At 43.3% G+C, this 21,725-nt stretch overlaps 1 protein-coding gene across 1 annotated transcript in view; it reads right to left on the bottom strand.

The window, feature by feature from the left end:
- The window catches only part of camk4 (calcium/calmodulin-dependent protein kinase IV), a 196,647-nt gene that overhangs the window by 92,941 nt on the left and 81,981 nt on the right, over positions 1-21,725 (bottom strand). Inside the window, exon 5 of the mRNA XM_067982948.1 lies at positions 5,812-5,884. Coding sequence (XP_067839049.1) covers positions 5,812-5,884 — 73 coding nt within the window. The remainder of the gene's footprint in view (positions 1-5,811; positions 5,885-21,725) is intronic.

Here is a 21,725-nt window from a genome sequence, read left to right as displayed (position 1 = left end):
GCATCCATAAGGCGCTGTGTTCCATCAGCAGCAGCAGAATTGTATTCCAGCACAATCTGTAATCTCATGGCCCGGCATATTCCTCACTCTACCATTACCAACAAGCCAGGGGATCAACCCTGGTTCAATGAGGAGTGTAGAAAAGCATGCCAGGAGCAGCACCAGGCGTACCTAAAAATGAGGTGCCAACCTGGTGAAGCTACAACTCAAGACTACATGCATGCTAAACAGGGGAAGCAAAATGCTATAGACAGAGCTAAGCGATTCCACAACCAACGGATCAGATCAAAGCTCTGCAGTCCTGTCACATCCAGTCGTGAATGGTGGTGGACAATTAAACAACTAACGGGAGGAGGAGGCTCTGTAAACATCCCCATCCTCAATGACGGCGGAGTCTAGCACGTGAGTGCAAAAGACAAGGCTGAAGCGTTTGCAACCATTTTCAGCCAGAAGTGCAGAGTGGATGATCCATCTCGGCCTCCTCTCGATAGTATATAGGCTTCCTAATAGTTGCAACTCTGCTGGAAGAAGTATTAATCAGGAAATAGTCGGGGCATGTAATAAGGGAACAGCTATAATTATGGGGGATTTTAACTATCATATTAACTGGACTAATCAAATTGGGCAGGGCAGCCTTGAGGAAGAGTTTATTGAGTGTATTAGGGATGGATTTCTTGAGCAGTATCTAACTGATCCTACAAGAGGGCAAGCAACCTTGGACCTGGTCCTGTGCAATGAGCCAGGATTAATTAATAATGTCCTAGTTAAGGATCCTCTTGGAATGAGTGACCATAACATGGTTACATTCCATATCCAATTAGAGGGTGAGAAGGTTGGTTCTCAAACAAGCGTACTGAGCTTGAATAAAGGAGACTATGATGGTATGAGAGCGGAATTGATTAAAGTGGACTGGGAAAATAGATTAAAGGGTAAGACGGTACATGAGCAGTGGTGTTCATTCAAGGAGTTATTTTACAACTTTCAAAAAAAAAATATTCCACTGAGGAAAAAAGGGTGTAAAAGAAATGACAGCCATCCATGGCTAAGTAAAGAAATTAAGGACAGTATCCGACTAAAAACAAGGACATATAAGGTAGCCAAACTTAGTGGGAGGATAGAAGATTGGGAAGTCTTCAAAAGACAGCAAAAAGTAACTAAAGGGTTGATTAAGAAAGGGAAGATAGATTATGAAAATAAATTAGTAAAAAATATAAAAACAGATAGCAAGAGTTTCTACAGTTATATAAAAAGAAAAAGGGTGGCTAAGGCAAACGTAGGTCCCTTAGAGGATGAGACCGGGAAATTAATGGTGGGAAACATGGAAATGGCAAAAATGCTGAACAAATATTTTGTTTCAGTCTTTACAGTAGAGGACACTAAGAATATCCCAACACTGGACAAAAAGGGGGCTCGAGGGGGGGAGGAGCTAAATACGATTAAAATCACTAAGGAATTGGTACTCAGTAAAATAATGGGACTCAAGGCGGATAAATCCCCTGGACCTGATGGCTTACATCCGAGGGTCTTGAGGGAATTGGCAGCAGGGATTGTGGATGCTTTGGTAATAATTTTCCAAAATTCTCTGGACTCAGCAAAGGTCCCGGCAGATTGGAAAACTGCTAATGTAACACCCTTATTTATAAAGGGTAGTAGGCAGAAGGCTGGAAATTATAGACCAGTTAGCCTAACATCTGTGGTGGGTAAAATTTTGGAATCTATTATTAAGGAGACAGTAGCGGAACATTTGGATAAACATAATTTAATAGGACAAAGTCAGCATAGCCTTACGAAGGGGAAGTCACGTCTGACAAATCTGCTTGAGTTCTTTGAGGACATAACATACAGGGTGGATAAAGGGGAACCAGTGGACGTAGTGTATTTAGACTTCCAGAAGGCATTCGACAAGGTGCCACATAAAAGATTATTGCTCAAGATAAAGAATCACTGGATTGGGGGTAATATTCTGGCATGGGTGGAGGACTGGTTATCTAACAGGAAGCAGAGAGTTGGGATAAATGGTTCATTCTCGGACTGGCAGCCAGTAGCCAGTGGTGTTCCGCAGGGGTCGGTGCTGTGTCCCCAACTCTTTATAATCTATATTAACGATTTGGAGGAGGGGACCAAGTGTAGCGTATCAAAGTTTGCAGATGATACAAAGATGGGAGAGAAAGTGGAGAGTGAGAAGGACATAAAAAACCTATAGGGGGATATAGACAGGCTGGGTGAGTGGGCGGAGATTTGGCAGATGCAATACCATATTGGAAAATGTGAGGTTATGCACTTTGGCAGGAAAAATCAGAGAGCAAGTTATTATCTTAAAGGCGAGAAACTGGAAAGTACTGCAGTACAAAGGGATCTGGGGGTCCTAGTGCAAGAAGATCAAAAGGTTAGTATGCAGGTGCAGCAGGTGATCAAGGCCAACGGAATGTTGGCTTTTATTGCTAGGGGGATAGAATATAAAAACAGGGAGGTATTGCTGCAGTTATATAAGGTATTGGTGAGACCGCACCTGGAATACTGCATACAGTTTTGGTCTCCATACTTGAAAAAAGACATACTTGCTCTCAAGGCAGTACAAAGAAGGTTCACTCGGTTAATCCCGGGGATGAGGGGGTGGATATATGAGGAGAGGTTGAGTAGATTGGGACTCTACTCATTGGAGTTCAGAAGAATGAGAGGCGATCTTATTGAAACATATAAGATTGTGAAGGGGCTTGATCGGGTGGATGTGGTAAGGATGTTCCCAAGGATGGGTGAAACTAGAACTAGGGGGCATAATCTTAGAATAAGGGGCTGCTCTTTCAAAACTGAGATGTGGAGAAACTTCTTCACTCAGAGGGTAGTAGGTCTGTGGAATTTGAAGCCCCAGGAAGCTGTGGAAGCTACATCATTAAATAAATTTAAAACAGAAATAGACAGTTTCCTAGAAGTAAAGGGAATTAGGGGTTACAGGGAGCGGGCAGGAAATTGGACATGAATTTAGATTTGAGATTAGGATCAGATCAGCCATGATCTTATTGAATGGCGGAGCAGGCTCGAGGGGCCGATTGGCCTACTCTTGCTCCTATTTCTTATGTTCTTATGTTCTTATATCCCCACCATCACAGAAGCCAGTCTTCAGCCAATTTGATTCACTCCACGTGATATCAAGAAATGGCTGAGTGCACTGGATACAGCAAAGTCTATGGGCCCCGACAATATCCCGACTGTAGTGCTGAAGACTTGTGCTCCAGAACTAGCTGCGCCTCTAGCCAAGCTGTTCCAGTACAGCTACAACACTAGCATCTACCCAACAATGTGGAAAATTTCCCAGGAATGTCTTGTCCACAAAAAGCAGGACAAATCCATTCTGGCCAATTACCGCCCCATCAGTCTCAATCATCAGCAAAGTGATGGAAGGTGTCGTTGGCAGTGCTATCAAGCAGTATTTACTCATCAATGCTCAGTTTGGGTACCGCCAGAAACATTCAGCTCATTACAGCCTTGGTCCAAACATGGATAAAAGAGCTGAATTCCAGAGGTGAGGTGAGAGTGAATGCCCTTGACATCAAGGCAGCATTTGACCGACTGTGGCATAAGGAGCCCCAGTAAAATTGAAGTCAATGGGAATCAGGGGGAAAACTCTCCAGTGGCTAGAGTCATACCTAGCACAAAGGAAGATGGTTGTGGTTGTTGGAGGCCAATCATCTCAGCCCCAGGACATTGCTGCAGGAGTTCCTCAGGGCAGTGTCCTAGGCCCAACCATCTTCAGCTGCTTCATCAATGACCTTCCCTCCATCATAAGGTCAGAAATGGGGATGTTTGCTGATGATTGCACAGTGTTCAGTTCCATTCGCAACCCCTCAGATAATGAAGCAGTCCGTGCCCGCCTGCAGCAAGACCTGGACAACATCCAGGCTTGGGCTGATAAGTGGCAAGTAACATTCGCGCCAGACAAGTGCCAGGCAATGACCATCTCCAACAAGAGAGCGTCTAATCACCTCCCATTGACATTCAGCGGCATTATCATCGCCGAATCCCCCAGCATCAACATCCGGGAGGTCACCATTGACCAGAAACTTAACTGGACCAGCCATATAAATACTGTGGCTACAAGAGCAGGTCAGAGGCTGGGTATTCTGTGGTCAGTGACTCACCTCCTGACTCCCCAAAGCCTTTCCACCATCTACAAGGCACAAGTCAGGAGTGAGACGGAATTATCTCCACTTGCCTGGATGAGTGCAGCTCCAACAACACTCAAGAAGCTCGACACCATCCAGGACAAAGCAGCCCGCTTGATTGGCACCCCATCCACCACCCTAAACATTCATTCCCTTCACCACTGGCGCACTGTGGCTGCAGTGTGTACCATCCACAGGATGCAATGCAGCAACTCGCCAAGGCTTCTTCGACAGCACCTCCCAAACCCGCGACCTCTACCACCTGGAAGGACAAGAGCAGCAGGTACATGGGAACAACACCACCTGCATGTTCCCCTCTAAGTTACACACCATCCCGACTTGGAAATATATCGCCGTTCCTTCATCGTCGCTGGGTCAAAATCCTGGAACTCCCTTCCTAACAGCACTGTGGGAAAACCTTCACCACACGGACTGCGGCGGTTCAAGAAGGCGGCTCACCACCACCTTCTCAAGGGCAATTAGGGATGGGCAATAAATTCTGGCCTAGCCAGCGACGCCCACATCCGATGAAGGAATAAAAAATAACATGCCCACTTCTCTCTAGTCCACTTTCAGCTGCCGAGCCTTGAGATGTTTTTCCCTATACTTCTCTCCCTAAATTCCTCCACTTTGGTATCTCTATGATTTCCTTCAAAGTCTTAAAATGTACCTTTTGAATCCTGTTTTGAGTCACTTCTCCAATCCTCATTTCATTTCTTGTTCTGGTTATTTTTTGCCTCTGTGAAGCTCTTTCGGACATTTTATTTTGTTCATTGCAACTTATTTTAGTGCAAGTTGTTGTCTTTAGCATAAAGCACCATTTTGCCATTGCGTTAATGCACCAGCATCACCCTTGTTTTTCCCTAAGATTTGGAATAAGACTTTCATGTGGAGAATGCGAACAAAATTCTTCTAGGTGGGTCTGTGTGGTATCAATGTTTTTTTTCATGGATCCTTAATTGTTGAAATATAGTAATTAAAAAAAACACAATTTCGCACATCATTTCTTGCTGGCCTCTCAAATAAAACCCATAATTGCCATGCTGATTAAAAAGCAATCTTTACTGAGTACTTTGTCAGCTCCACCTGAAACTTGATAACACCAAGGGACCTTCATTCCTTGATGCTTTGACTTGTCATCAATATATATTTAAATAACCAAATAGTAAAATGGAGTTCACAGCTTATTACGGAGGCAGAGAACCCAATAGCTAAATTTGAGAAGAAAGGGGTGTCTTAATACTATAACCAGGCCTTGCTGTATTGCTGAAGTATTCTAACCAATCATAAGTCGGGAGAAACACCTTTCGCTTATATGAGTAATGTATAAATATGTAAAAAAGACAATATATAAAACTAACAAATAGTGAAACTATTTTTCTATCATTTATCATTAAAGAGCATATTTCTCTTCATTCTCTAATGGTAGCAATAGGTCAGCATGAATATAAATGCATACGACAACTTTTCACTACTAATATTGAAAAGGATTAGGTATTTTGCATTGTACATAATTTCAAAACTATATCTCGCAACATAGGGTAGTGCTTTCAGTGCTTTTAATTGAGAATTCCAGTCTGAAGCTGTGAAAGGTTAAAATCAGACTGTCTGAGATCAGATAGTAACGTGACTAAAAATAATTAAAACTTACTGCAACCGCCTCCAGAATTTGTTTGACTGCATCTGCCGCATCTTTTTCACTGTAATATCCCTTTTCAACAATCCTACAAAAAATAAAGTAAAGTTTGTTTGTAAAGGCAAAGTAATGAGAATTTTTATGTCAGTCTGATTATTTGTATTCATGAAAAACTGATTAGATTCTAATGGAGCCAGGCACTTCTACTGTCAAGTTACTTACAATGTTACTGTAATATGTACAGTAGGTTTGTGATAAATTTGCTCATTTAGATTGTCACATTACCTCATCAATATTCTCATAATGTATCACTTCATAGAATTGCACATGGGTCCTTTATAAATTTTCAATAGTAGATAATTAGAAATGGCAATGCTAGTTACTATTATGTACAGAGACCTTGTAGTTTATAAAGATATTTTTCATCTATCATCTACCATTCCCTTATATCTTACAGATACCTAAAACCTCACATAATTAGGTTTCACAGCAAGAATGGGCAGCCAATAAAAAAGAAAAACATATAAAAAGTGGTAACATTAATTACTTAGTAAAGTAAAAGAATACTCACAAGACATTGAACTGAATAGGTTTGAGATCAGAATCAAATGATTCCCAAATATAGTAGAGTATGGGGCACTTCGTTTGATCTATACATGATTTGAACAGATTAAAAGGATTCTATTTATAACTGTATATCGATTTGGTCAAAGCCTTCTTTAAAATGAGAAGATAGCTAACATAGACTAAAAACAAGGCTATGTTCACCAACCTATCAGGTTCAGAACATAACAGCTATTCGGAGACTCCCTCTTATTATACGCAAGGACCAGCATGGAACTGGAAACTCTTACCAAATTTGTTACTGGAAGTAGGTCTGTTATACTATCCACATTCACCATTATCCACCAATTTAATCAACATCTCTACAGTTGCATATGCAACTGGCAGAATTTTGTCAAGTTCAACAAGCATTTTTGTAGATGGCTTAAAATAGTTTCTTGAATTCTCTAAACATTTTAAAACAGTCTTCTTATGCTTCTTGAATATATTTAAATATTTTCAAGTGTACTATAAGTTGTTTTTGTATCTTCATGCTCTATTCCCTTGGAGAATAGTGGGAAGCAGTAGAAGGATTCGCAGGCTGATTATCAGTCTGACAGGCCGCAACGTGAATGCTCCTTCCATGACTATAACCATCTTCATACCAGCCGATAGGGTGGTCAGTCCTGTACAGCGGGAGGGTTTTATGGGCTTCCACAACCCATACGATGAGGGAGGCCACCCACTCCCACAAAATGCAAGTATCCTGCTGGACGTCAACCCAGAATTCAGCACCGGAGTTCTGGTCTCTGCTTGCCAGGACTGTCTCGAGTGAGGTTCGAACGCTGCACTTTTGGACCCAGAGGCAGAAATTTTACTACAAAGGCTTGCTCCTATACCTGAAGTATCACACTGCAATAAAATTGAACACTTAAAGGGTTAAACATTTTTGCTGCTGTTTTATTTGAAAATTGACATGCTTACAAGTGCACAGAATAAGAATGAGGCTTGAGCACAGCAAAGAGAAACGGATATAGATTGCTAACCTTCCAGTGATTAAAATGGGGCTTGTAATAACTCTACGGCTTTAACAGAAAGATTCCCAGTTGCCACTGAATTCTCCTGAACTCATATTGACTGCAACAGTAACAAATAATGCCTAACAAGATTCTGTGGTAGCAATTTTAAAATATAGAAAGTCTTGCATTTAGTGTGTCCATAACACTTGAAACTTTACCACTTCGTGTATGTCATATGAGCACCTGACTGGCTCAAATATTGTATTCATAAAACAGCAACAAATCACAACTGAACAATCTTTACTTCTCGTAATAACAGCAATTAACCTATAATTCACATCAGGATGTGGTGGGAATTTATAAGCAGATGCTTATCTTGAAGCAAACTTTACTCAGCAATAGCAATTAGCCTCTAATTTATCTCAAACATGGACTAATGAGAGCATGTATCCATACTCTGGCACACTTTTTGGCATTAAAGGGTACAGGCTACATTAAACACGGTTCCACCTTAGTAGCAGATAGTTTTTTTTCCCAATGCAGTCCCTTTAAGCCTATTTTAAAAGATGCAAATCTCACATTGTTACTCAATAATACATTGTGTGTTCCATAGTATAATCCTCCTGCTGTTTTAATACTATGCATATAGTGAGCAACAATACTGGAAATCTGCTAGTACACATTATAAAACTGAGTTACATAAAGTCTATTTGCTGTATTTCAAAAGGTACAATTATATTAATTATATGTCATCTTTGAACAAAATTAATTATACCAGGTGATGACTCCATCTGAGACCTGGGGTCAATTTTAAAATGGTGGCGGGTTGGGAGCGGGGGGAGGGGTGGTGAAGGTGCGCCTGGCAAACCCAAATAAACAAACCTTACCGTTTCCCACGCGATCGCATCATAAATGATGGTGATTAACGTGCTCTCCAGGTTTCGCGCCCGGCAGCCAGCCTGATTGACAGGCCTGCTGCCATCAGGAGCTGCAACACAAGAGGGAGTCGAGAAGGAGAGAGAGCGAGATATCATCTCGCCCCTATCAAGCCCCTAGCTGTCTCAGCTGTTGCCACCAACACTAAAGCCATTAGGTTCAGGTCCAGATGAAAGATTCACCCCTCAGGCTTGAGACAGACAGTCTACTCCTGGAGAGGCATATCCAATGTGTGCATTCAGAACAATGCACTAATATAATGTAAAGCAAAGGGGTTTTGTTGTGTAAGCAGCAATTTGGGCCAAATTCAATAGTGCATAATGCCCTCCACATACATCAGTGTGGTATGGGCACTCATTTTAACTGACAAATTCTGACCAGTTTTTTAAAAAACAACCCATACTTCCTTGAGTTTCTGCACAACAAGTACTGAACTGTGCGCTTGTGATAGATTCCCAATGCAATGGATCTTGAATTTATTTAGTTTTCATTAGTCAAGATTGTTGTGAAAAATTTATTTAACACATATAGCATTAAGTCCTATTAACATTTTCTAACCCCCTCTCCTGAACATTGTGACTCATGTTCGAGTACTGTTCCACAGGCACTGGCAGCCCTCCAGTATACTGCTCGTGGCCCTTCTTCACATGTGAATCATTACAGTGAATACTATCAGGCTATTGAACTACAGGAGAATCACACGCAGAACTCAATCCTGTTCATGCCCAATGTCCACACATTTGTATACTGATTTTAATGCAATAAAATGTCTCAAGGCACTTCACAAAGGAGAGAGACGGCTCAAATGGTGGATGATTTAAGAGAGCTGGCCAAGGGCATGTTTTGAAATAGTTTTTAAAAGAAGGAAGGGAAGTGATAAGGAAGGGGTACCAGAATTTGAGGGCAAAGAAGACGGATAGCTCTGCCACTAAGTAAGGAACACTGTTTGTTGGGGGGGGGGGGGGGTGATGCATAGGAGCCAAAAATTGAAAGATATTAATGCATAGGTTGGGACATAAAGCTGGAGAGGGTTTCAGAAGTAGGGTGGAACAAGGCCATCAAGGAATTTGCAAACATATGAGTCCAGTTGTCAGTTGCCTGAGTCAGATGGTTGTGGGTTCAAGCCCCACTTCAGAAACTTGAGCACAAAATCTAGGCTGACACTTCAGTGCAGTACGGAGGTGTTGTCTTTTGGACGAGACGTTAAACCGAGGCCTCATCTGTGCTTAGATGGATGTATAAGATCTCATGACATTATTTCGAAGAAGAGCAGGGGGTTCTCCCCTCTGTCCTGACCAACACCTAAAAACAGATTATCTAGTTATTATCATATTGCTGTTTGTGGGACATTGTATGCAAATTGGCTACCGTTTCCTACGTTACAACAGTATACACGTCAAGAGTACGTCATGGGCTGTAAAGTGTTTTGAGATGTCCTGAGGTCATCAAAAGCATTTTATATAAATGCAAGTTGTTCTTTCTTCAAATACTACTTACAATGGCAGTATACTATGGGCCAAGGTGTTATGCTTGAGTGTATGCTTAGGTGATATAGTGAAAGAGTAAGGCAGTGATTGAGTGAAGACTTTTAATCTTCATTAATTTTGTTTTCTTCTATCCTTGAAAACAATTTTGCTTAAACTTCAGGTTGATTTTTAGCTTCTGTTGAGACATGGATAAGGGGAAGCAAACGAAGACACTGTGTTCTGTGTAAGAAAAGGTAACATAATTTCAAAGCCAGGTGTTTTTAAATAAACACAATGTCCTGTGTAAGAAAAGGTAACATCATTCCAAAGCCAGGTGTTTTAAAATAATCTGTTTGAGTGGCAAACAGAGACACTCAGTCTCTGCATATTAAATAGGTTTTGGTAGGCTTGTCCAAATATAAGGAAAGGTAACATAAAAAGACCATGCTCTGCTGTTAGTTTTTAGTACAATACTGAAGGTGATGTCTCTACTGTACCCAGAGGCAGACTGGAATTAAATAACGCATATCTACGTTTGATTGTACTCTGTTTGTTCAACTGCTCTCCGCACCAAACTTAATAAAGCAGTGTAAGCCAAAAGATGAACTCACTCCTTCTTTGACAAACAGTTATTTTCGGCATTTAAGAAGACTCTCGTATGCATATTCTTTAACATTGGATAGGCTTTCTTTTAATTTGAAGAAAACTACCGTATTCTTTAACACTGGGGAGCCAGCCCTGGCCTTTTGTTGTGTGCTTCTTGAAAACACCTTGGGCGGTTAACACCGGATGGACAGTGAAGACCTACATCACCATAGACTCGAGTCAGACGAGCTCTGGGGGATAAACAACCTACTATACCTACTGTCAACAAACATGCAATGGCTTCGTGAAACCGTAGGACTTAGGAAAAAGAACATATTTTACGTGAGTAGTACTTAAATAAGAGCGTAACAAACATAAAGTTGTATAGCGTTATAACGTGACAGAGGCCGGGGTAATACTATACTAGTTATACAATCCTCAACCTCTATAGATATCACGAAAGGGAAGGTTGTTGTATGGAAAACTTTGGAAGGAGACTGATCACCTCCAAATAAGCCAAATCCAAGAAGTAACAGGCTACTATTGTTGTACAGAAAACTTTAAAACGGTTAAGCCAAATCCAAGAAGGGACAGGCTATTCTGCTACAATGGCAGAAAAAGAAATAGGAAATAAAGATGGCTGGATGCCATGAGCGATGGAAAGGGCTCAGAAGCATGGTGACGCGGTTGGCTTGTCTGGCCTTGTCTTTCTTTTCTGTTTTGTTTCTTTCCTGGCACTTTGCTCTAGATTCGTAATGAGGGTTGTTTGTTTTGTTGTTAATATTAAAACAGCCTGTAAAGAATTGTGGGGGATCCACCCCGATAACAAGGACAGGGAAGTAATGCTCAAATTAGGGGATGAAAGGACTGCGACGAAAAGTGAGCAGGAATCGAACAAATATGGGTCGCTGCTTTGTCCCTCGAACACGGGGAAGAAGCGGAGTCCAGTTCAGATTCCAGTGGGGATGACCCCATCCCTCAACAACGGGGAAGAAGCGGAGTCCAGTTCAGATTCCAGTGGGGACGACCCCATCCCTCGAACACGGGGAAGAAGCGGAGTCCAGTTCAGACGGCCCCATCCAGAGACGGGAGGAGGAGGATCAAAGGACGAGACAGGAACGGGGGGAGCAGAATGGTAGCAGTCAAGGGGCCATCTCTCCATCCAGTAGTAGCGCTAATAGTACTGGTGCAAGTAATGTAAGTCATGTGTCTGGCCGCACCCGGTCTCAAACAGCGGGGGGTGTGCGGATGGCTCCTATTGTAACTAAGCGAGTTTGAGTAAGAGGGGACACGGATACGTCCATAGGATGAACGACATACTATTATGAGAATCAGCAGGTCGATACGGACTTGACCCTTAATGAGCTATGTCCACTTGGGGAGCAAGTACCCAAGTAAGAGGATATAGAAGATCCAACCCAGATGCTTAATAAGGTACGGTAACTGCAACGGTCCCATGCCTTGACTAATGAGGATGCATGCCAGTTGATCCAAGCCGCCTTACCTCCTGGTGTCGTCATACCGGATCGATTAACAGTCGGTCCGCATTAGCCTCTGATCAGTCTCTGAAGCAGTGGGCTATTGTGTAGTGGCCGACATGGGGAAGATAATAGGTCATAAGCCAAAAGACAAGCACCCCACTCATTACCTCAGGTCCTTCTTGGAGGTATACAATCATAATAGGGGAGACAACCCTTGGGCTGCCCTTAATGAAAATTATCTCACGTCCTGGGGTTTGGTTATTAGTAAATATAAGCAGAAGGTTAGTGACGCCTGTGGCCATTCACTTCAACAATATGAATAGACTTGACAGCACCCAACCTCAGCCCGACATACACCAGGACATTCAAGCCACCCTTTTGGCCTGGTATGAGGCCAAGCAGGACCTCCCGCCACCGAAAGAAGGTGCCACAAAAAAGACGGCAATAGCACGTAAGACTGTTACATTTCTAGGGGTAAAAATCGAGTAGGGCAGTAAGACGCCTGACCCCATTAAGGTTAAGTTTATAGCCGATCTGCCATGGCCCCACACGGTAATGGCATTGCGGTCCTTTTTGGGAATTGTTGGATTCTGCAGGGAATTTATAGAAGGGTTTAGCAAAATAGCAGCCCCATTGTATCAGCATTTACAGGGTAATCCCGGTAAGGATGATGCATTGACTGAATGGGATTCCGAGTCACATCAGTCCTATAAGAACCTTAAAAAAGGACCTCACACAGGCCCCTGCTGTGCGTAGTCCGGACCCATCAAAGCCCTTTATCATGGAAGTTGCTGTGTCAGAAAAATGTATCTTTGCAGTACTGATGCAGGATGTGCACGGTAAATGTATTCTGGTGGGATATTTTTCCTGCACCCTTACTCCGGTGGAACAATCTTTCCACCAATGCACAAAGCAAATTTTGGGAGTGAATTGGATCATTAAACACACTGACTACTTAGTTGGATTTAATCAGATCATTCTCCATACACCGCATACCCCCGTGGTATTACTAGTGAAGGGTCAGGTGACAGGTGTCTCACCAACCCGATGGGGAAGGTGGGTCTCTGAGTTAGGGGATAAGAACATTGAGGTTGGGCACTCCCAGAACTATCAGTTGGCCTATATGTTGCAATATGAAGGGGATACACAAACCTGTGAAGAAAAGGAGATTACTTTAACCGGTCCATAGGAACTGTACCTATACTTGGATCAACCAGTGTTTATGTCGATGGTTCACGGTTTTACGACCAAGGCCAGTGTCACACTGGAACAGCCTGCTGGATCCCTCAACAAGATCCGCAGTCACCCTCTGCCAGGAGATAATAATTAAATGTCCCCCTCAGTATTCGGCCCAAAAGGCTGAGGTCATTGCAGTAGTTACTGCATTACAGACCCACACCGGAAAAGTGACTATTTATTCTGACAGTTCAGTTGTGGGCATTTCTCTGAGTATCCGCCAATATGGCAGAAAAGGGGTTTTTGTACAGCTGAAGGCAAACCACTTGTGCATCAGGCAAAGTTGAATATCATATGGAAATATGCTGAGGAGCGACCTGGGCAAATAGCCAACTGCAAGGTCAAAGCACACCAAAAAGAAGGCGCCAGTTTGCATGGTCATCACAATAACCTGGCCGATCAGCTAGCCAGGAAAGCAGCCATACCTGGTACCCTTGGTGGAGCTGCTGGCAGCTGCTGTCAGGACCAAGCCCGTTGTCATGGATCTCAAGGCCTGCCAGGCGACCAATCCTGACATACAACATCACCTCGGTCTATGTTTGATCTGTGCCCAGATGCTTTCCAAAATGGGACAGAGCTGCCATTATTATTCCAGCCATATAGAGACTCACTGATTGTTAATGGGTTACACCGTTATGCTTACGCAAGGAGCTAATAGTATTTTTAGACAAGTAGGAGGTCATGCATTCACCAGCGGGTCCTAGACAAGCTCTATAGCTGTTACTGGTGGCCAAAAATGCGTGTCGACATACAGCATCACCTCAGTTTATGTTTGATCTGTGCCCAGATGAATCCAGCCCCTGCAACCAAGGAAGTGCCCATGGGTACTTCTCACCTAAACAATGGCCCTTGTGAGTCATTAAAAATTGATTACACTGGCCCTCTGCCCACTGCTAAGGATGGTTTCGGTATATTTTTGTAATCGATATGTTTACCCGATGGATAGAAGCATTCCCAGCATGAATGAATGATGCAGTTACAGCCGCCAGGATCTTATGGGAACAGATTTTCACCAGATGGGGCTTCCCTACCTGCATAGAAAGTGACAATGGATCACATTTTACGGCAGACATCATTAAGCAATTTTCTCACCTGGTGGGAATGCAGCAGCATTTTCACATCCCCTATCACCCCGAATCTAGTGGGATGGTAGAACAATTTAACTGCACCCTTAAAGCGGCACTTAAAAGAGCCGTGCTTAAAGGGACGGATGACATAATCCGACACCACACTGACGGGGTTGCTGCATTACCAAGGGTTCTCATGGCCATCAGGGCAACGCCTGTGAGTTCCACAAGACACAGTCCGTTTGAACTCATGACGGGATGCCAAATTCAGATCTTTCATGTCGCAGGTGTATCACTTCCTATCACCACCTGCCACAATCACGATCAATTCCTCCAGAATTTGCAGCGATCCTTGGGAGTCCATTCTCCTATCGGCTGCAAATAAAATGGGGGCAGCTCATTTGCATACACAACAGGATCATCTACCTGTTCTAAGGATCTGCTACTCCGTTGGGGATCAGGTTATGCTGAATTTTTTTTTTAAAAAGGGGGTGGTTGGGAAGCCAATTGGGAAGGTCCATATGAGGTTATGGATAAATTGGGAGAAACCAATTTGAAATTGGCCATGCAAAAACGGCGAAGGAAAACAAGGTACAGCTGGTCTCACGGAGACCATTGCAAGCCCTACAAAAAGGGCAGGGCTGCTGTTTAAGGACAGGTAAAACATTTGGTCTTTCTTTGTTACATGTACACCATGGAGGCGGTTGTCATCCTCATCTTGGCAACGCAACATGGACCATAATGAGGAAGGAATAGGCTGTCTGACAACAGCAAAAGTGCAACATTGGTGCAACATCTTAGAATTCCCATTGAGGAAAAAGATGAGACTGAACAGAATGGAGACGATCTGCCTGGGAATAGCGAATAATCCGAGTAAAACTGGACTGGAAGTCACCGAGTCAGGTGCTGTATTGTATAATGATGTGTTGTATTCTTAATCTTTTCATTTAACCAATGGCTTTGTTTTGCCAACGGATGCTGTCTGTAATGGTTAAACAGATTTTAGAAAGGAACAACTGCTCTTTAACATTACTGTATATAAAGGTATTTTGTTTACTTAACTCAGATTCAAAAAGGGGTTAAATGGTATTAGTAAACAATTGGATCCCAAATTTTATTAAAATAAATCTGGTAATTAGATGGGAACATGATTTGGTGTAAGGTGTGAAGACTCTGAATGGTGTGTTATGCCGGGAAGACAGAAGCAAAATGACATTATTTCAAGGATTATTCCTGTAACAGTGGCAATGTTATCGCTATCCGTTGATGAAAGACTTATGAAAATATTTAAAATGGACTTGATAGACCTTTTGGAAGAGGATATACATGAGGAGTTTGTGAACTAGCTAAGTACATTGGTTAGTGGGAATGAGGGAGTCTGGAAAGCCAAGATACCTTTTGCTGTTCCAGGAATGGCTATTTGACTGTGATGTGCTGTAGCAAGTGGCTTCACCCTGGATGACGAATCCCCTAACTGCTCTCTACAGGTCGATTAATGGAACTCGGAGAACTGACATGGCATGTTTGGAGAGAGGAAGATATTGCATTACATCATATATTTGGCTTGTCAATCAACATGACATTTTACCTCATACCAACCAAAATTGGGGATAGATTGTTGATGCTTGTTGGGCCCCACAATGTTACAAAAAAAAACCTTCAGACAGAAGCCTTATAAGCAGTTGTGGATTTTGCCCATCCAATTCCACATATTTTCTTGAGTTTTAAATAATTGTATTAATTGTTTTAATTATTTTGTTTGTTGCCTCATACGTTAAGTATTTGAGAAGAGAGGGAGCAATAAAATAAAAAAAGTGAAGTATGTTGAGACACGGATGAGGGGAAGTAAGCACAGTGTTCTGTGTAAGAAAAGGTAGTATCATTTCAAAGCCAGGTGTTTTTAAACAGTGTTTGAGTGGTGAACAGAGACACTCAGTCTCTGCATATTAAATAGGCATGTCCAAGTATAAGGAAATGTAACATAAAAAGACCACGCTTTGCTGTTAGTTTTTAGTACAATACTGAAGGTGATGTCTCTACTGTACCCAGAGACAGACTGGAATTAAAGAACGCATATCCACGTTTGATTGCACACAACTGCTGTCCACGCCAAACTTAATAAAGGAATATAAGTCAAAAGACGAACTCGCTTTTTCTTTGACAAACAATTATTTTTGGCATTTAAGAAGACTTTTGTACACTTATTCTTTAACATTGGATAGAGTTTCTTTTAATTGGAAGAAGATTACCGTATTCTTTAACAGCTTCCTTCGGATTATTAACTAATACAATTGTACTGCTACATATTAAAGTTGCTTACTAAATTTACAACAGCATCTGCCCTTGTATGCTGCTTTGCACATTAGGACTAATTTTACAAGTTCTTACTGCTGAGGTGTGGGGTGGGGGTGGGGGGGTGCGGTGGTGCGAGGGGAAGGGACTCTCACTGGTTAGCATCTCAAATCAGAAATTCGGGCATGTACTGTCCATGATTTTCCAACCATAATGGATCATACACCAAAATGGTCAGAAAATTGCTGGCCGCAGGTACCCAAATTTCTGATTTGTGCTGCCCATGGGTGAGAATCCCCACAGACAGCAGAGACTCATAAAATTATCCCTCCATAGAGTAACTCTGTGAAATTACATATGCTTTTATCCCATCATTTTGTTTGTCCCTGTTCGATCCATTTATCTCATATTCTGATTATCTACTACCTCCCTTACTTGCCTAAATAGCTTGCTAAAGCTTGTTCATGCATGCTAGTTGATAGCAGTTACTAATTATCACTGTTACCATTATCATTACTAATTTCTACCAATACTGCATCAGCTGTCTCGCCTTATGCTGTCACCCTCTTCATATTATGTCACTCTTTAGCAATAAAGCGAGTCCACTGGGTAACTTAAGCCGTATAAACACTACCACTTTTTCACATTTAATTTAAAGCTTAACAACTTTAGATCTTAACCACTGCTCCCACTTTCTCTTGGACAGCAGGTGCTGGTAATGGATGATGGCTGCATTAGAGCCACTGGGAGTGGAGGAGATGTGAGCTGGTGCTTGGGGTGGGGATCTCCCATTGGTGCACGGCTGGCAAGGTGGTCCGCACTCCTGGGTCTACCTGTATTTCTCCTGCCACATTCCCGGACCATGGGAACCCTCTCCACTTTGCCAGATTTTCAATGCTTCCCTCCCACTTTGCTATTCTGCAGTAACCATTTGCACCTCCTCTGGACGCATCTTTTGTTTTTCTATACTAGTTCCATTATTACTCCCTTTTGCCTTGTACCATCATCACTTTATTCATTGAATCACTACTGCCCTATCACAGACATTTCCCTTTTGTTCTTTCCCTATCCCTTTTTCTCTGGCTCTGTATTTGCTTAAAAGCTGTTCATCTCTAACATTCTCCAGTTCTGATGAAAGGTTATTGACCTGAAACGTCGGCCTCGATATTAACCCACACCACTCCCCATGACAAGCAGGGAGGGTTGGAGATAAAAATGAAAAAACGGAGAACATGACCCCAACTCGCTGTGTACATGCCCGTTGTTGTTTTTACGGAGATGGGTTTCGTGGTGACTGAGTGTCCCGTTGTGGAGAGGCGGGACACTTCATTAACATATTTAAATTGGGCTCCCACAGTACAGTTGGGAGCTTGATATAAATTTTTCAAATGACGTGCGGGAAACCTGGCAGTGAAAGGGAGGTGGGAGCTGCCGGTTCCCCAAGGTTAATGCAAGCCTTCGGCCTCCCCTCTGACGATTGCGGCCTCTTTCGCCCTCGCCGCGATTGCTGACTTACCCCACCCCCTCCAGCTGACCTTTCCCCATTCCCTCGATGGCCACTTTTCCCACCCCCACCCCCCCACCATCCCTGACCTCTGCTACCCCCCTCCTCCCTGAAACGCCGACCTTTCCCCCTCCCAATTGCTGGGGACCGTCTGAGGGTCCCCAGCTGCGGCCTCCTGCTGCTGGTTTTCCAGCTCGGCTGTCAATTTGGCCGGTACCCAGGTGGGAAACGGAAGGAAAAAACGATAATGAGGTCCTGCCGTTAAGTTTGGCAGGAGTTCTGTGTCCTTGGCCTTGGTAGGTTCCTCGGCCGTTTTTGGCCTCCCCCACACCATCCCCACAAATATCCCAGCCATAACTCTGTTTCTCACTCTCCACAGATGCTGCCTGACCTGCTGACTGTTTCCACCATTTTCTGTTTTTATTTCACTGCCTAACTTGGTATATCTATCACTGGGAATCATTCTATACACTAAACCGACAGCCATATTTGTGCAATGCCAATAACATCAATATGTTTGCTAGCTGAGTTAATTCTAATTAGCCCTTATGACTACATGAAAGCTTATCCTTATTTGAACTGCTTATTATGTTTGCATTTCTTTTTTATACCCTGACCAACATAATTTCCTCTTGCCTTTTGATCAGCAATAATTATTTACTCATGCATGTTTACCAAAGTATTACCCCATTATCTCCACATGTAATTTAAAAGAATGCTGAATAATTATTTTCTACCACAATTTAGTGCCCCATTTGGTTACATGCAAATCATGTCACTTGTGTAAATTGCTTCTCCTCAACAAAGCTGCCCACATATCTTCAAAGATAACTCAATTTTCTAGGACAACTTCTTGAAGGCAATTAACTTGCTTATTCTATCTGTGTCTCAGATACGCCAGAAGCTGTATGGACACCACCATCTTTGCACATTTAATTTAAAATTCACCCATCATATCTTTAAATATGCAACAAAGGTTCACTAGATTGATTCCTGGGATGAGAGGGTTTTCCTATGCGGAAAATGTTTTTTTATTCGTTCATGGGATGTGGGCGTGGCTGGCAGGGCCAGCATTTATTGCCCATCCCTAATTGCCCTTAGAGAAGGTGGTGGTAAGCCGCTTTCTTGAACAACTGAGTGGCTTGCTAGGCCTTTTCAGAGGGCGATTAAGAATCAACCACATTGCTGTGGGTCTGGAGTCACATATAGCCTAGACCGGGTAAGGATGGCAGGTTTCCTTCCCTAAAAGACATTAGTGAACCAGATGGTTATTTTTTATGGCAATCCAGTAGTTTCATGGCCACCATTACTGATACCAGTTTTTTTTTATTCCAGATTTTTATTTAATTAATTGAATTTAAATTCCTCAGCTGCCATTGCGGGATTTTGAACTCATGACTCTGGAATATTAGTCCAGGCCTCTGGATTACTAATCCAGTAACGTAACCACTATGCTACCGTACCCAGTTAGTATGAGTAGCATGGGCCTATATTCTCTGGAGTTTAGAAGAATGAGAGGCGATCTCATTAAAACATATAAAATTCTTAGAGGCCCTGACAGAGTAGATGTTGAGAGGCTGTTTCCCCTGGCTGGAGAGTTTAGAACTAGGGGGCATAGTTTCAAGATAAGGGGCCGGAGATGAGGAAAAATTTCTTCACTCAGAGGGTTGTGAATCTTTAGAATTCTCTACCCCAGAGCTGTGGATGCTCAGTCGTTGAGTATATTCAAGACTGAGATCGATATATTTTTGGACACTATGGGAATCAAGGGATATGGAGATAGGGTGGGAAGGTGGAGTTGAGATAGAGGATCAGCCATTAAATGGTGCAGCAGGTTCGAGGGGCCGTATAGCCTACTCCTGCTCCTATTTCTTATGTTCCTATGCTCCTCCTTTGGTTTTCCTATCACTTTTGAGGACAACAGGAGATGTTCTCCTTAAACTCACACCCAAAGGAAGCCTGTTTTATTGATAGGCCTACTGGCAAACCACTGAACAAGGAGGAAGTCAACATCACATACCTCCCATGGCTGGGAATACCAGGGCAAAGGGGCATATTGGCCGTCAGTCAGGTTTCTTTTAAACAAGAGGCTGCAAGATCCAGGACTGGGGCCCAAAGCTGGAAGTTGCAGGAGGCTAGGTTTTGCAGATATAAATTGTCTAGAAAGAAAGGCAATTCCAAAAACAAGTAATTAAGGCCATGAAAAGGATAGGATATATGGGGGGTTAAATTGGATAATCCCCGAAAATGGGTGCAGGGATCGCCATACGTGATTAACCCACGTTCATAGCGATGCAGGCAGCAGGTTAAATTTGTGCTGCCTGCTGTTTTACATGATTGCTGTGTAGCCAGTGCTACATGCGCTGTTGATTGGCTGAACGTATTAGAAGGGGGCCTGATATCGCAAGTGGGTCGTGCTTCTTAAAAGCAGCCTGCAACTCTTAAAGGGGAGGTGCATTGCGGCTTCAAGAAGTGATAGGAGTCCTTCGTGATGTAATTCAGTGCTCTAATACTTTGAAGAATGGCTGAGCCTGGGAGAGAGTGTGCACCAATGTTCTCTGATAATGCACTTGCTGCAAAAGGTGGAGAGAAGGAGGGACAACCTGTACCTGCAGGGGGGCAGGAGGCCCTCCAGACATATGCTGAAGAAGCAATGGGAGGAAGTAGTGGAGGCAGTCAATGCCAGGAGCATAGCTCCAAGAATATTCAATGGCATTACCATCGCCGAATCCCCCACCATCAACATCTTGGGAGTCACCATTGACCAGAAACTTAACTAGACCAGCCATATAAACACTGTGCCGACAAGAGCAGGTCAGAGGCTGGGTATTCTGTGGCGAGTGACTCACCTCCTGACTCCCCAAAGCCTTTCCATCATCTACAAGGCACAATTCAGGAGTGTGATGGAATAGTCTGCACTTGCCTGGATGAGTGCAGCTCCAACAACACTCAAGAAGGTCGACACCATCCAGGACAAAGCAGCCCACTTGATTGGCACCCATCCACCACCCTAAACATTCACTCCCTTCACCACCGGCGCACCGTGGCTGCAGTGTGTACCATCCACAGGATGCACTGCAGTAACTTGCCAAGGCTTCTTCGATAGCACCTCCCAAACCCGCAATCTCTACCACCTAGAAGGACAAGGGCAGCAGGCACATGGGAACAACACCACCTGCATGTTCCCCTCCAGGTCACACACCATCCCAACTTGGAAATATATCGACGTTCCTTCATCGTTGCTGGGTCAAAATCCTGGAACTCCTTACCTAACAGCACTGTGGGAGAACCTTCACCACACGGACTGCAGCGGTTCAAGAAGGTGGCGCACCACCACCTTCTCAAGGGCAATTAGGGATGGGCAATAAATGCTGGCCTTGCCAGCGACGCCCACATCCCATGAACGAATAAAAAGAATGGATGCAGTGCAGGAAGAAGTTCAATGATTTAACATGAGTTGTCAAGGTAAGTAAATTCAATTTTCAAGTGGCATATCCTACCAACTGCACTCCAGCCTCATCCACTGCTCAATTCACTACACCCCCATCACCCACCTACCAACAGTCTCTATCCATCCGATCTTACACTCGCAGCCATCAGCTGAGAGACTAATAATGCACATACTTTAGAGGCTAGGACAAAGGAGGGATCTGCACGTGGTGTAACACCGAGCACAAGTGCACAGGAGCCAGCGCGGGTGGAAAGAATACCAAAGGTGCCAGCTTGCCTGAGGGCAAGGTCGCACACTAGTTCTGCTGCAGAGGATTCAGATGAGGACTTCAATGGCCCAGGCTACAGAA

The sequence above is a fragment of the Heptranchias perlo genome, chromosome 4, assembly GCF_035084215.1.
Source record: "Heptranchias perlo isolate sHepPer1 chromosome 4, sHepPer1.hap1, whole genome shotgun sequence".
Taxonomy (NCBI): domain Eukaryota; kingdom Metazoa; phylum Chordata; class Chondrichthyes; order Hexanchiformes; family Hexanchidae; genus Heptranchias; species Heptranchias perlo.
Note: the sequence above shows the minus strand (reverse complement) of the source record. Positions and strands in the feature narration are given on the sequence as shown.